Below are 13,310 nucleotides of genomic sequence, written 5' to 3'. Positions count from 1 at the left end.
GAACCCATACTTGCTACAAGATGCCAGTGAGACAATGAGTTAAAAATGCAGACAGACTACTTAAAAAAATTATTAGGAAATACAGCAAGATTTCTTTTATCTCCAAGTGTTCAGCACCTGTGAGAAGTTATGTTCTATCATGCAGATCAGCACAGAAAGAGGGTTTATTTTTTTAAGCAGTTGCTATTCATCAAGTCAATTAGGCATCTGCAATTAGAACCCCTATAAAGCTTGCTTTAAAGCTGCTCCACGCCCATCGGAAGGAATGAAGCTGCACAACAATGCATCTCCTGTATGAACAGGTAGTCTGTTCAGCAAGTATTTAGGATTGTAACTTTGGCAACCTGAGCAACCAATTGAAGAGGCAGGGCTCAAAAGGCCCAGTACTGTGCTACAGGTAACACTATCTCCCCTCTCACCTGAATTCAGGAGGAACTAAACTAGTTACTTAAAGGTTGCATTTTTTCTTAGTTCAAACGACTGCAATGGGAAGACAGGAAACCAGCCTGTTACATTTATCCAAGAGTCTTGAATTTCTACATCTGCTGTAGTCTCTTCCTTTTGCTTTTCCAGAGCATTGAGAGTTTTTAAGCATGCTCATTTATGGAGCTTTGCTTTTTCATGTTTCCTTATTTAACATAGGGAGCACATAAAACTCTGTGGAACTCCACTATGTCCTTTCCCAACTCAATTTTGTCTTTTGCACAGTATTTTTATGGAATAGACAAGCTGGAGACTATATAAATCTACATTACCTAAAGCTTGTAAGTGCATTAGTAAATGACACTACACTTATTAAAGCAAGAGACCTTATTTAAACTATCATTAGGCAGATAATTTAAACTGTGTTATGAAACTTGCTATTTGATTAGACTATATAGCTGTAATATTTCAATTAATGGCTACGATAATTTCTGTTCTGATGAATTTTCAAAAGCATTAAATGCACTTCCTTAAAGCTGACAGTGCCTGGGAAGACCACAGAATCTTTGTCACTGAAGATTTCTTGAAACAAGTTGGACAAGCTACTGTCAGCAATGACACAGACATAATCCTACCTCAAGGGTACAGAGATGGACTAGATGACCTTCTAAAATCCCTTCCAGCTTTGTTTTCTATAATTATTTACTTCTGAGGAACTTCCAGCCATTTCCTTTCCTACAGTAATCTATCAATGAGATTGCTTTCCTCATAAGTGTCTCTCCTTCTATGACTACAGTTTTTGTCCATTGCTATCTTCTGCTTTTCAAGAGGTAAGCAATAACTAAAAAACCTAGACCATTCTTGTACATAAAACACTGCTCACATCTCTACACTGATAGATATTTTTAGAGTTTTAGATTTAAATTAATCCTCAGAAACCATCTCAATCCATGCGCAGCAAGATCTATATAATTATTTCAAGCAAGAGGTAAGAATTACTACCTGTAGAAATAAATCAGTTTACAAAAAGAATTATTAAATTCCTTTGAATCTTCTGGGCATTATGGAAGTATCCCACACATCGGAAATAAAAACAGATTTTTAATGACCATTATTTTGAGTTGTTGAGCGCTTCTGAACTCCATGAAAAGTCAATTCACACTGACCATACCCAACACATTTGGAAACTGGGATGTAGCTGTCCTACCCATTGTTGCATGATGAATTTAAGTTAAATAATAGCTATTTTTGGCTGAAGAAGGCCCAAAATTTGGATCTTTTTTGGAAGTGATCAGTTTAAAAGAACAAGAAGTTGGATATCTTTACATAATGGTGAAAAATCACACCCTTTACAATATAGTAATATCAAAATTCAATAGAATCCCTTTCAAACTGCATGAGTTTATTCTTCAGTCTACATTCTATAGATATAACTCATACAGCATGTCTGACCATGTCAAGTTCATGTGTCACAAATTCTACTTTTCATGATTTTAAACAAGAATAATTCCACAATTTCAGTGTTCAGTACATTGTACATGAAAGAAGCTTTTTCAACAACTACTAACTTTCCCTTAATCCACCTTATACCACCTTTAAAATAATTTTTGCTGACATTCAGATTGGAAACTCATGAGTCAATTTTAATTCTTATTTATAGACTTCAGAAACAAGCAAAGTCTAGGCAAGTCTGTGTTTGATGTTTCTAAAATATCTTCCAGTACCATTTTCTATAAGAGGATCCCCACCTTCTGAAAAAATTAACTATCCTTCGGGCATGTCTTTGATGTTATCATGGAAGACCTAATTTTACCTAACACAGTGTGGGACATACTGACAAAGGGCTAGGCATGAAAAAGACTGCCTGGTGGCAAAATTACCTGGCCACACCCTGCATGCATTCTAAAGAGTATCTTGCTTGCATAAAGAAAACCCAAACTTGAAAATCACGTGCTGCACACCCCAAGAAACTAGAGAAAGGGTCACTTAACATAAGTCTCTACATCAGAGCTTTTTGTTTGTTAAGTTTTTGTTGTTCAGACATGCCATAGATTGCCAGAACCCATTCTGTCAGTACTTCCGCGTTTATCTGTGGTTGACATCACACCCACTCCAAAAAGCACCATCAACAATTAAAAAAATAATTATTAAAAAAAGTTTTTTGGCAAAATTGTAGCCCATATGATAATGTAAAGAAATGCTACTGTCTGCTATAGTTTTTTTCCAGTTGCCATACTGGTATATGCTTTTTGGTTGCTTGTTTGGTCTGGTTTTTTTAAATAATCAACAACAAAGTGTCACGGCCTAGTGCTGCAAATAATTGAATCAAGACTTTCAGTAGGAGGCATGGAACATCTATTGATTATAAAACAATCTCCAAGAGTTTTGGAAACTAAGAAGTGATGGTATAACTGGGCCAAAATGGACAGACCTGAAACTGTTTTGAGACTGGTAGAAACAACCAAGGCCACTGAAATGCACTGTGTAAAGACCCACTTGCTTAACTACAGCTCTTAAATCACAAAAACTCACCCACTTTTATTCCAGCCTAATATAAATACTATTTCATACATAAGGATAAACTTAGAAGACACAGTCTAATACTGTTTTAATTCCATCCAAAAAGAATGGATCATGTGACTAGACAGAACAAAATGTTAACTTACTTTATGTTTTTAGCAAAAAGTCCTTAAGAATACTCCTTGTAAAACAATATTAAAATAACAATACATATAGTGCAATAATTAATGTTTTCTGAATTACTGAAGAATGAACAGACACTAACAGCCAATCTGTAGTAAAATTGTTATTACAAGTCACATAATGTAAGAATAATCATATTATAAAACATTACAAATTTTGCTGAGAAAATTTAGAACACTAAAATCTGAAGAAATAATTTTCACTTCAGTAACATTAATCTCTAGTGTGATTTTGCACAAGTTAGGGGAATAAACAATGCAAATAATTTTTAATGTATCTGAAGCAACTAAAGCAAAAAGCAAAAGAAAAGAATCCATTGAATAACATGGTTTGGAAATTTGAATCACATTCCATTAAAGGTAAAGTACCACACAGATATTTTGTGGGCAAGAAGAGACTCCATGTAACATTGTGTTACTTTTTCTTCACTGACCTAGCAAATCATTTATGTGTGTTGATAGTTTAATCCTGTTAAACCAGGCTTAGGTGGTCAATCTCTAAGGATCACTTGTAATCATCAGGTTCAACTTTCTGTATAACTGAAAACATTAAAAATCTATTTAGTTCCATGCAGAGTATTTGGTTCAAAGTTTTCCTGTGGTAACTGACAAACACCAACTTTAACCTGAAACCCAACCTTCAATGATTTACCTTGTACTTCTTTATCATGACATTCCTTCAGTTTGGACCACAGTTCTTTGAAGAAATCTCCTGTAGGTTCTGCAGAACTAGGGCTGCCACAACTTCCTCCAGATGCGTTCATCTTGCTTTTTCCTTCTCCCAGCGTCTTTGACTTGCAGAACTGGCTCACTCTCAAACTTTATATTTTAAATTACATAGTAATGAAACTGTTTCTGAAGAGGGGTGTACGTCTGTAACAACAGAATAGAAACACATTTGAATTTATCTGAGCATAACTTGTAGCCATGGATGAAATGCAAAGTTTACTGTCTATCCTTGTTGAGGTTATATATTTTTATACTTTCACGCTGACAGTCACCCTGAAAACTTGGACGCTGCTAAGTACTTTGCTGCAGGTAATTACAAACTAACAGAATTTTCCTCCCGTTAAAAAGCTATCAACTTGAAATTAGATTAACCAACTTAAGAGTCTTTATTTTTTTCTTATCTAGAGTTATACCAAATTCCTGTTTTCCAAAAGTAAGCCATAGTGACAAAGTCTGGCTGTCAGCAAAAGCATTTGTCAAAAGTTTTATCAGAGATGGATTTGTCTATATACATCCTTTATATAAACTTGGATTCAAATGACATGCTTTTGCAAAGAAAAGCTCACATCCCCTTGAAGTGTTCACAATTCTATATTAAAATTATTCCCATTCCCTGATGAAAAAACTATAATAATTGAAGAGTAATCACAAAAATCTATAAATCTACAAAACAATAATATTTGAGAAGAACAATCAAAGTCAGCTAGCTCTGTCTTAGAAGCTTGACTGCCTACAAAATTTAGGATATTCTTATCCACAATTCTCACTTGTTTTGAAAGGTTTTTTTACAGAGATGATGCCCTCAGGCAAACTACAGAGGAAGCATGGTACTCAGATCTGGCTCTGAACCAAGGCTCAAGATTCAATTCTACTGGCACTGGTTGTCCAATACTGAAATACTCCTGTAATCCCTTGTCCTTCAGTTCCCTCTGTGTGAAACTGGACATTCTAAGTTTTCCCCATTTTTATGCCGTCAGTTTTAAACAAACACCTCTGAACAGGGACTGTCATTACTAGGTGGACATAGCTATCTCTATGACCTTGTAATATAAAATGCAGTAAGGGAAAAAAAAAAGCTAGATATTTTGTGCTATTCCTAAATTAGCAACTTGAGCAAGCAAACTATCATGCTTATACTGCCAAATGGAAGAAACAATTTGCTCTCCAATTTTTGAGGTATAAGTTATAGTTCAAAAGATACAAGGTCTATGATTAGTCAATAAGCTGCATTTCCTATCTTGAAACCCTTCAAACAACTTAGAGTATCTGAATGCAGCTACTGGTTTAGCTGGTCCCCCGGAGATTAACCGCAGCAAAATGTTCAGTCCAGTGGTCAGTAACCAAGTGTAGGGCCTGGAGGCTTTGGTTCTACTCTCCTGTCTCATCTCTCTGTGCCACGTTTTAAGCCACTTTTTTTCATTCTGGCTGTCTTTACAATGGAGTAAAAACAATGGAACAAAATATTATTCTCAATAGAAACACTTGATCTGTACATTTTCTATAGTATAAGGATATTTAAATGTTACACTATCGAAGCCAGCTTCAACATTCACCTTTACCTGCTCTGTCCATAGCAAATTCAGTGCCTATTTCAGGATATGGCTTCATGTTAGCAAACGTTATCTTCAGAGAAATCCTTAATAAAAAAAAAATTACCCTTTGAAATTAGCAATGCCTACAAGTCTTCAACAGAAGTTGAACAGTGATTTGATTGCATCTTTGTAGCTGAAATGCTCCACTTTGTGTGCAGCCACATTCAGGATCAAGCTTTTTCTCTATCAAGCACTAGAGCAGTGAAAACCACACGCTTGCTTTCACTTACTGTTTCAGATTTAAGTGTGTCAGATGACTCACCCCCATGGAAAAGCCACCTGACTCTAGATAATAAATAGTGTCCGTAGTATTTGTTTTGTTTTTTTTTTTTCCCCAAAATGACTTCAAGAAAAAAAAATACACAAAACCCGCTCAAAGTTTTTGCAAGTTATTAGTGCATCAACCGACTACAAATAGGGAAAAAAGAGCAAGGCATTTTCCCAAGCTTCATCTGCTTCAAGATCCCAAAATGATACATTGCTTCCTGCAGGTGTTCAACCTCCCCTAAAACACAGGGCCCGCAAGTAGCGTTCAAGTCGAGCCTTTGACAGGCCTGGGCATCTGCACAGGTGTAAAAGTGATGGCTTAGTCTCCAACCCTACGGAAGCGCTTTCCAGTCCTTACGGGGAAAAAACGCCAGAGCTGGATGTACGGACACTTGCAGGGAGGGTCAGCTCGGGGGTGGAAGCACAGTGCCAGCCCCTCTCCACATGTCCGGCTTTGCTGCTATCCTGCCGACTGCCGCTTTCATAGAAACACCTAAAAGCGTCCATTTATTTCCCTCTTTTTCCACAACCCAACTCCCTCCGGCACCGTCAGTGATCGCCTCCAGGAATCCATCAGCACCGATAAACGCGCCATGGCTGCTTATCGGTGTTGATACCATTCCGCCGGGGACACACACACAGCTCCTCCGGGATTCTGGGCAGCACACGGCGCCCTGACCCCCACCGGCTGCTCCTACAGACTCAACTCTCCTGCACTTCCCGGCGGTGAACTTTGCTCTCCTTCCCCTCTTGCACGAACACCGCACAGAAAACTCACTCGATAGACACGCAGGGATGCTCTGGGAAATCCTGCCATGACCAACACCTGGGAGCTTCCCGCCAGGCTTGGGTCACACCCCGCAGCCGGGACGCCAGAGGAGCGGTATGGCATGTCCCACACGCCGCTTCTCCCGAGCGGCGGGAGCCTCCCAAATGGAGAGAACGGGGCTCCCTCAGGAGCGGGGACAGGCGGGGCAGTGCCTGAGGAGCTCCCGGCGGGCTCCCGGGGCCCGAGGGGCTGCGGCGGGCCCGGCCCGGGGGCGGGGCACGGTTGGCGCGCTCGCGGTCGCTCCCCGGCGGAGGACGAGGAGAGCACGAGCCGTTACCTGGTTGGCTCCCGGCGGCTCCGCGCGCCAGCGGCGGGAAAAAGTAAAAACCGCAGCGAGCGCCTTCCCCGCCCGGGAAGGCGGGGCCGCGGGCAGCTCTCGCGAGGCTTCCGCGCTGCTCTCGCGAGAGAGGGGAGCGTGAGGCTCCGAGTCCCCCAGCCCGGCTGGTCGCTGGAGAGTTCGGGAGGCGGCGGTGACGCAGTGGCAGGGTCAGGGGATTAGCTGTGTTGGAAAAGACCACTGAGGTCATCGAGTCCAGCCTTTGACCGAACACCACCGTGTCAACTAGACCACGACGCTGAGTGCAACGTCCAGTCTTTCCGTATCACCTCCAGCGAGGGTGGCTACCACCTCCCTGGGCTGTCCATTCCAATGTCTAATCACCCTTCCTGTGAAGAAACTCTTCCTAATGTCCAACCTAAGCCACCTCTGGAGCAACCTGAGGCCACTTCTTTTTGTCCTGTCACTTGTTGCCTGGAAGAAAAGGTTGACCCTCTCCTGGCTGCGCCCTCCATCCTGGTGGTTGTAGGGACTGATAAGGTCTTAGATATCTGAGCCTCCTCCAGGCTAAACAGCCACAGCTCCCTCAGCAGCTCCTTATGGGTCTTGTGCTCCAGACCCTTTACCAGCTTTGCTGCCCTTCTCTGGATGGGCTTCAGCACCTCAATGTCCTTCCTGAACTGAGGGCCCCAAGCCTCATTGGCCTCACCAGTGCCTAGTACAGGATCCTGCTGGCCACGCTATTTCTGACACAGGCCAGGATGCCATCGGCCTTCTTGGCCACCTGGGCACACTGCTGGCTCATGTTTGTCACCAGCTGTTGTCTCACAACACCTCTCCTCCTCTGGCCCAGTACTTGGGGTTTCCACAGAGAGATGCCAGAGGAAGGCCGAGGGGACAAGCCAGGGCCTGGCTGGTTCCACAGTTAAGTGTCACAGCAGGCACAGAACACTCTGGAAAATCAAGGGTGTGAGCGGGAGCCTGCACTGAAACAAATGCTGCCCCTGCCTTCCTGAAAGAAGTTTGCCCTGATTTAGATGTAAAAAGGATCATTGGGGTGTACAACTGTGCCAGAAGTGGCCTTGCCTTTAAGACTATGCAGTGAAATCTTTCTGTGCCCCAGGATTCGTATTCTGGTTGCTGGGGCTTGCACACAGAAGTATGTGGAGCAGCTTCCCCCCCATCCTCCAGATCTTAACAGTTTCCATGACTTGTCATTTTACTGTACAACAGAACAGCTTAGGCATATTTTTGTGGTCTTTGTGAGTATGGGAGCCAGTAGGCACATATAATTAGTACAGTGTAAGGCTGCTGAACTTTTTTTGTTTCTTCTCAATGTAATATTTTTGCCCAAATTGCAGATCAATGTTCCTTCATTCATTGGGACCAGCCCTGCTGTCTGCAATGAGATAAACCTCTTGATTTTTGGTAGTTCTCAGTGATGAAATTGAAACAAAACAGAGTTTTTCACTGTTACTATTCTGCCTTCATGTGGTTCCACTGGACCATTTTGGTATGTATAGGAACCCATTCAGAGACAGCTTGGTGGCATGACTAGGAGACATAATAGTGATCAGTTTGGAAGGGACAGTGCTGCAAACATATACTTTCTATATTGTTAATAGCAATATTTAAAAATTCAAGTGTTCAGGTATTTCATAAATTGTTAGTAGCTGTTCCATCTAATTCTTTTTACATTACCTAGATCACTCAGGTCTCAAGAAAACATAAATAAGGAGCTACAGCATAAATAAAACTGTATCTGAAATACTATTTCAACATTTTTGAGGTATTTTGAAATACTGTCAGACAGGAGATGACACATGATTCAAGCTTCAAATCTGTTGTTCCCCATTGTTGAAAATATTCTTGGTTTCCCATCCAGTATGTACCATGAGTTCTGAAATATTTTGAAAAAATCATGTACTTAACTTTTCTGCTCATTCTTCATCATTTAACCACTTATTTTTTTACTTTAATAAAAGGAGCGTGTTGTTCAGGAGCTCAGCAGCAGATTACTTATTGTAGGATCAAATTTTAAGTTTGATCCTATATCAGATCACTGGACATATGGTAGAACTAAAATTAGCTAGGTGTTTTGGAGGAAGCTGTCATGTCATAATAGGTTGTGATAGACTCTCCAGTCTTTCTAAATAATGCTTGTAGGCAGCTTTTCATTCTACTTTTGAAACTTCTGTAATCTAAAAGTTTGTGATGTAGACAAGCAATCATTTCCTCATGTTAAGAGAAACAGATGTCTTAAATCTGCTCACAGATCTCATAAGTAGCAATAAAATAGCCCTCTTGCTGATTGATCAGATATTTTACCATAAACTGTACCTTTCTTACTATTTATAGGAAGCACTCTGGCAAATAATTATGTCATCCCTTTTATTTCCCAGTAAACTCTGAGCTGTTTGTTTTCATATTCTCTCATGTTGATCTTTACAGCAATATAAATCCACTGGCTTCTACAGTGTTATCCTTATCTACTCCACAGTAAGTGAAAACGGATTAACGTTAACGGTTGAACTTTACTTTTATCTCCCTTCCAGATTTATTTGATTTTATGTACTCCATAATCACATAGCTGGCCACTGAATAGATTCCTGGCTCATTGAATGTGCTAGAAAACTATTGGAGAGTCTGATATTCCACATTTACACACTGGGTGTCTTAAGATGACTAGTCTAACTGGAACTGCATCTCATTCACCTCATAAGAGTAAACACACACACCTAGACAATAAAACTGTGGGAAAAATGTTTCACCGTTGCTGCACTTGAACAGATATGAAACTTCCTGTGGTGTCATGGCTCGTGTCCAGATTTCAAAATAACCCTTACTGTGGCACATTGAACTAGGTGACAGAACACTTATCCATGAGCAATTCTGCAAAGAGGGAATTTATTTTGTCCTAGCCAGTTTCAGACCTGGATGGTCTGAAATGTTTAATCCTATAATAGTAGGTGGAGCTGTCAATTTTCAGTTACAGTTTAGTGGCAATGCCTTTCTTCTTGATGATTGGACTATTTACCAGCAAATCAGCTAATAACTGAAGCTCTATTGTAAGAGTACTGCAATGTTGCAGCACAGATAAAATTAAAAATAGCCTTTAATTCACAGACACCCCCCTCCCTTTTTTGAGGGGTAATACAGAGGCTGCATCAGTTTCTAACCACTCAGGTAGCAGTAGATGACATAGTTCACTGCATATGCATACAGAGTAGGACTAAAATATATTAGCAGAAAGCTTAACTTTTTTTTTTTGTTGTTTCTATTACTTTAAATTTAGATGTAAAGATTAAAACCAGATTTGAATTACAATGGGAAGTCCAATTTAAATATTTTATTTACTTTATGCTCAAACGTAAGTATTTCATTCTTTGCATATATATGTGTGTGTATAAAATAAATATATATGTGTGTGTGTGTATAAAATAAAATAGTGAGGTCTTTATGTATTTGCATCACATTTAATAGATTACACATACATATACATGGCCAGTGTGTTTGCAGCCTCCTCAACTTGCAGATCTGCAACTGAAGGATAAATAGATTGTTTAATTCTCTGGTCATGTTCATTTAATGCACTTTATGTTGTGATTGCCAATAAGGATATCAAAGGAGCCCAACATCAGATGCAGCAAATAAGAGTATGTGGCACAGTTCAGCTGCTACCTAAATGAGATATGAACTGGGAGTGATGGAACTGGAAGTGCTCTGTGTAGCATGATTTCTTACAGCTGGGAAGACACTCGGGACAACAGACACCACCACTGCTGTCTGGCACAGGTGGTTGCTTTCTCTGGAAAAATAGGGAGGAGCCACTCCATCACCCCACTAGTTGAATTTGATTCTTCTCAAGCTGCTTGCGTAGCCATATTTGAAACTGAGCCAAGATCAAATTTCCTGATGCCAGTAGCACTGTTCATTTTAAGGAGCCCTCTTCCTTGAAGTGCTTTCACTGCTCCTCATCTATAGTCAGAAACTGCCAGGGCTTACTCAACTCAAACTCTCAGGTCTCTTAGGAGGACTGGATGGAAGGGGAAAAAACCAAAAAGGCAATGCGAGGGATGCTGTTGCAGGACCCCAGTACAATGTTCCTGGTCTTCAGGCTCTAAGCAGCAGCACCTATCTGTGTTAGCTGCATGTGGAAATGTTTTGCTCATACTGATGTTACTCCGGGTAGCATGACCAGTTTGAGTAGTTATGCATATTTATCTCAGCTTTGGAAAGCTGAAGTAAAAGTTAAGAGATCTGTGCAAAAAAAATCATGCCACCCACCTTTTACTGTAGTAAACAACATGAATTGAGGAATAGAAAAGAAACAACATGTAGGAAGTAATATTTTACTTACCATTTGGGAAAAAGAAATTCCCAAACAACAGCCCCTGCACTTCCAGTCCCCTAAAAAAAAAAAAAAAAAAAGGCAGCTGAGGAAAACCCAAATAAAACAGAACACGTAAACTGGAGGGGGGATGGCAAGCAGAATTTTGAAAAAGTGGTTTATTTAGTTTGAATTTTAAATATATTCAACATGTTCTGTGTTAAAATCCCATAGCTTTAGAAATCAATGCTCTTTTGTAGCATTTTAGAGGCTCTACACAGAGTTCTTATGCAAACCATATAGCACAGCCAGCTGTAATTTTTCTTTGGAGAATGGTTTATCCCTTAGCAAGTTTTCGTTATGCATTTGATAGCAGAATCAACTGAGAATATAAGAAAATGGAACTTTTTTTCCTGATGAGTATTATCAGCCTCTGTGAGACTATAAAATTTTCCAATGTTCTTTTCTGCTTATCTACACTTTGAAGAAAAAATTTTACACACATATACAGTGCTGCTAATGAGAAAGTGATTTCAAGTCATTGATTTTTTTAAGAGGCTCAAGAGGCCTTTTTCTTGGCACTCTACAAAAGAATAATATTAATTTTAGCATCAGCCTGGAAATAGCTGGCAGTAAACATAATTGAAGTTTCCTGTTGTGTGACTACCATAAAATCTTACATAATTCAGTACAGATATTTTGTATCTAGTGGTTTGTATCCAGTGATTCTGATATGAGGTTTTTTCTCATCACAAAAGAGAATGGTAATTGTTTTGCTTAAAGTTAGACAAAATCAAGAATTCCTGGGAGACGGAAGTAGCTATGTGAGGGTTTTTTAAAATGTAGCTACACAGATGTTGAGAAGATTCACAGTTACTTAAGTTAAAGAGTTATTTTGTCCTAACAGGCATGACAAAACCTGTCTTCATTCCTTTCTATTCAGCTCAGCAAGTAGTTCTGTGCCCCAGTAGTTAATCAGTTACCAGATTCCACAGCTTTTGTTTTCACACTGTTTAATTTTTCTTATTTGACACAGAACCTGTGAATGGATTCAGCTGCAGATACAGGTACAACTTTCAGGTCAGCCTACCCTTTATGACTAGCACTGCTTTTTATTGCCATTACCACCACCGTTACTCATTCTAAACAGGTAAATTTCTAATAAGTATGTAGAAAGAAAGCAGTAAGAATGACAAGTAATTTTCCTATCTTACCATGAAATAGGTAAATCTAGGCTTAAGTAGCTCACTCTATAAAATTAAACTATTAAAAAATTTAGTCTGGCATGAATTAGTAACCACACATCTTACTGTAATGGCAGTATGCCTTATCGCAACACTGCTGTTATGTGACAGGGATTATAAAAATGCTGTATAAAAGAGAAGTGGTATAAGCAATACTTAAGTGAACTGCTCAAAATACCAAGTCATTGGCTGTGGAGTTTCTATCTCTCACTGCTGTGCTAGTGTCTCTGCAGTAAATACCCTGCAGACAGCAGATGATGTTGAGCTGCACACAGAAAGCTCAAACAACTGCAATTACCAAAATTCTGTCAGCCAGTGCTGTAGAGACTGGCATTACTCAGACACATTAAGGAAATAGACACTGTACCACTTCAAGCATCAGAGAAATTTTTTGCTTAAGGTTATCTTAAAATAATTTTAAAGAAAGATTTTCAAAACTCACCCTTCTGTTTGAATTGTGAAAAGTTCTGTTCTTGGTCGGGTGATAAATATTTACTATTGACTTCCCCTCCAGCTATAAACCTCAAGTGTAAGTGAGATGAGGAAGCCACTGTGGACCACACTAGAGAATGCCGAGAGGAGATCTGCTGCACCTAAGATATATACAATGTGCAATGGATAACCTAATATGCCTTTCATTTAACTGGCTGGGCAGGTTTCTGCATTCTGGAGAGCATGGAATCATACCAGAATTTGTTGGCATAACAGGCCCGTCAGACCGGTTCCCGGGGCACCCAGGAACCTGCCCAACCAGTCTGCATCAAAGGCCAGCCCAGCATGCTGCAGCTCAGCTCGGCTGGGGAGGCTTCTCCGCTGCGAATTATTCACGCCTCTGTCAACTCCCAACATACTACTCTGAGAGAATGATGTAGCCTGCAGCAAAATAATTTACCGAGGGGTGGGGGAGTGATACATCC

General features: G+C 40.0%; 1 protein-coding gene across 5 annotated transcripts in view; it reads right to left on the bottom strand.

The window, feature by feature from the left end:
* Positions 1-13,000, bottom strand: part of RBBP8 (RB binding protein 8, endonuclease) — a 39,856-nt gene extending 26,856 nt beyond the window's left edge. Inside the window, exons 1-3 of one of the 5 annotated variants that reach the window (XM_050970736.1) lie at positions 12,836-13,000; positions 11,180-11,229; positions 3,778-3,998 (exon numbers count right to left, since the gene is read on the bottom strand). In XM_050970736.1, coding sequence (XP_050826693.1) covers positions 3,778-3,889 — 112 coding nt within the window. In that variant the 5' untranslated portion in view covers positions 3,890-3,998; positions 11,180-11,229; positions 12,836-13,000. Of the gene's footprint in view, positions 1-3,777; positions 3,999-5,413; positions 5,435-6,491; positions 6,751-6,819; positions 6,923-11,179; positions 11,230-12,835 lie in introns of those variants that run through there. The other 4 variants (XM_009102487.4, XM_050970738.1, XM_050970737.1 and 1 more) reach the window with 4 other exon arrangements.
* Between the last annotated feature and the right edge of the window lie 310 nt (positions 13,001-13,310).

Source organism: Serinus canaria, chromosome 2 (assembly GCF_022539315.1).
Source record: "Serinus canaria isolate serCan28SL12 chromosome 2, serCan2020, whole genome shotgun sequence".
NCBI lineage: Eukaryota > Metazoa > Chordata > Aves > Passeriformes > Fringillidae > Serinus > Serinus canaria.
The sequence above is the reverse complement of the archived record's forward strand: the minus strand, read 5'-3'. Positions and strand labels throughout refer to the sequence as shown.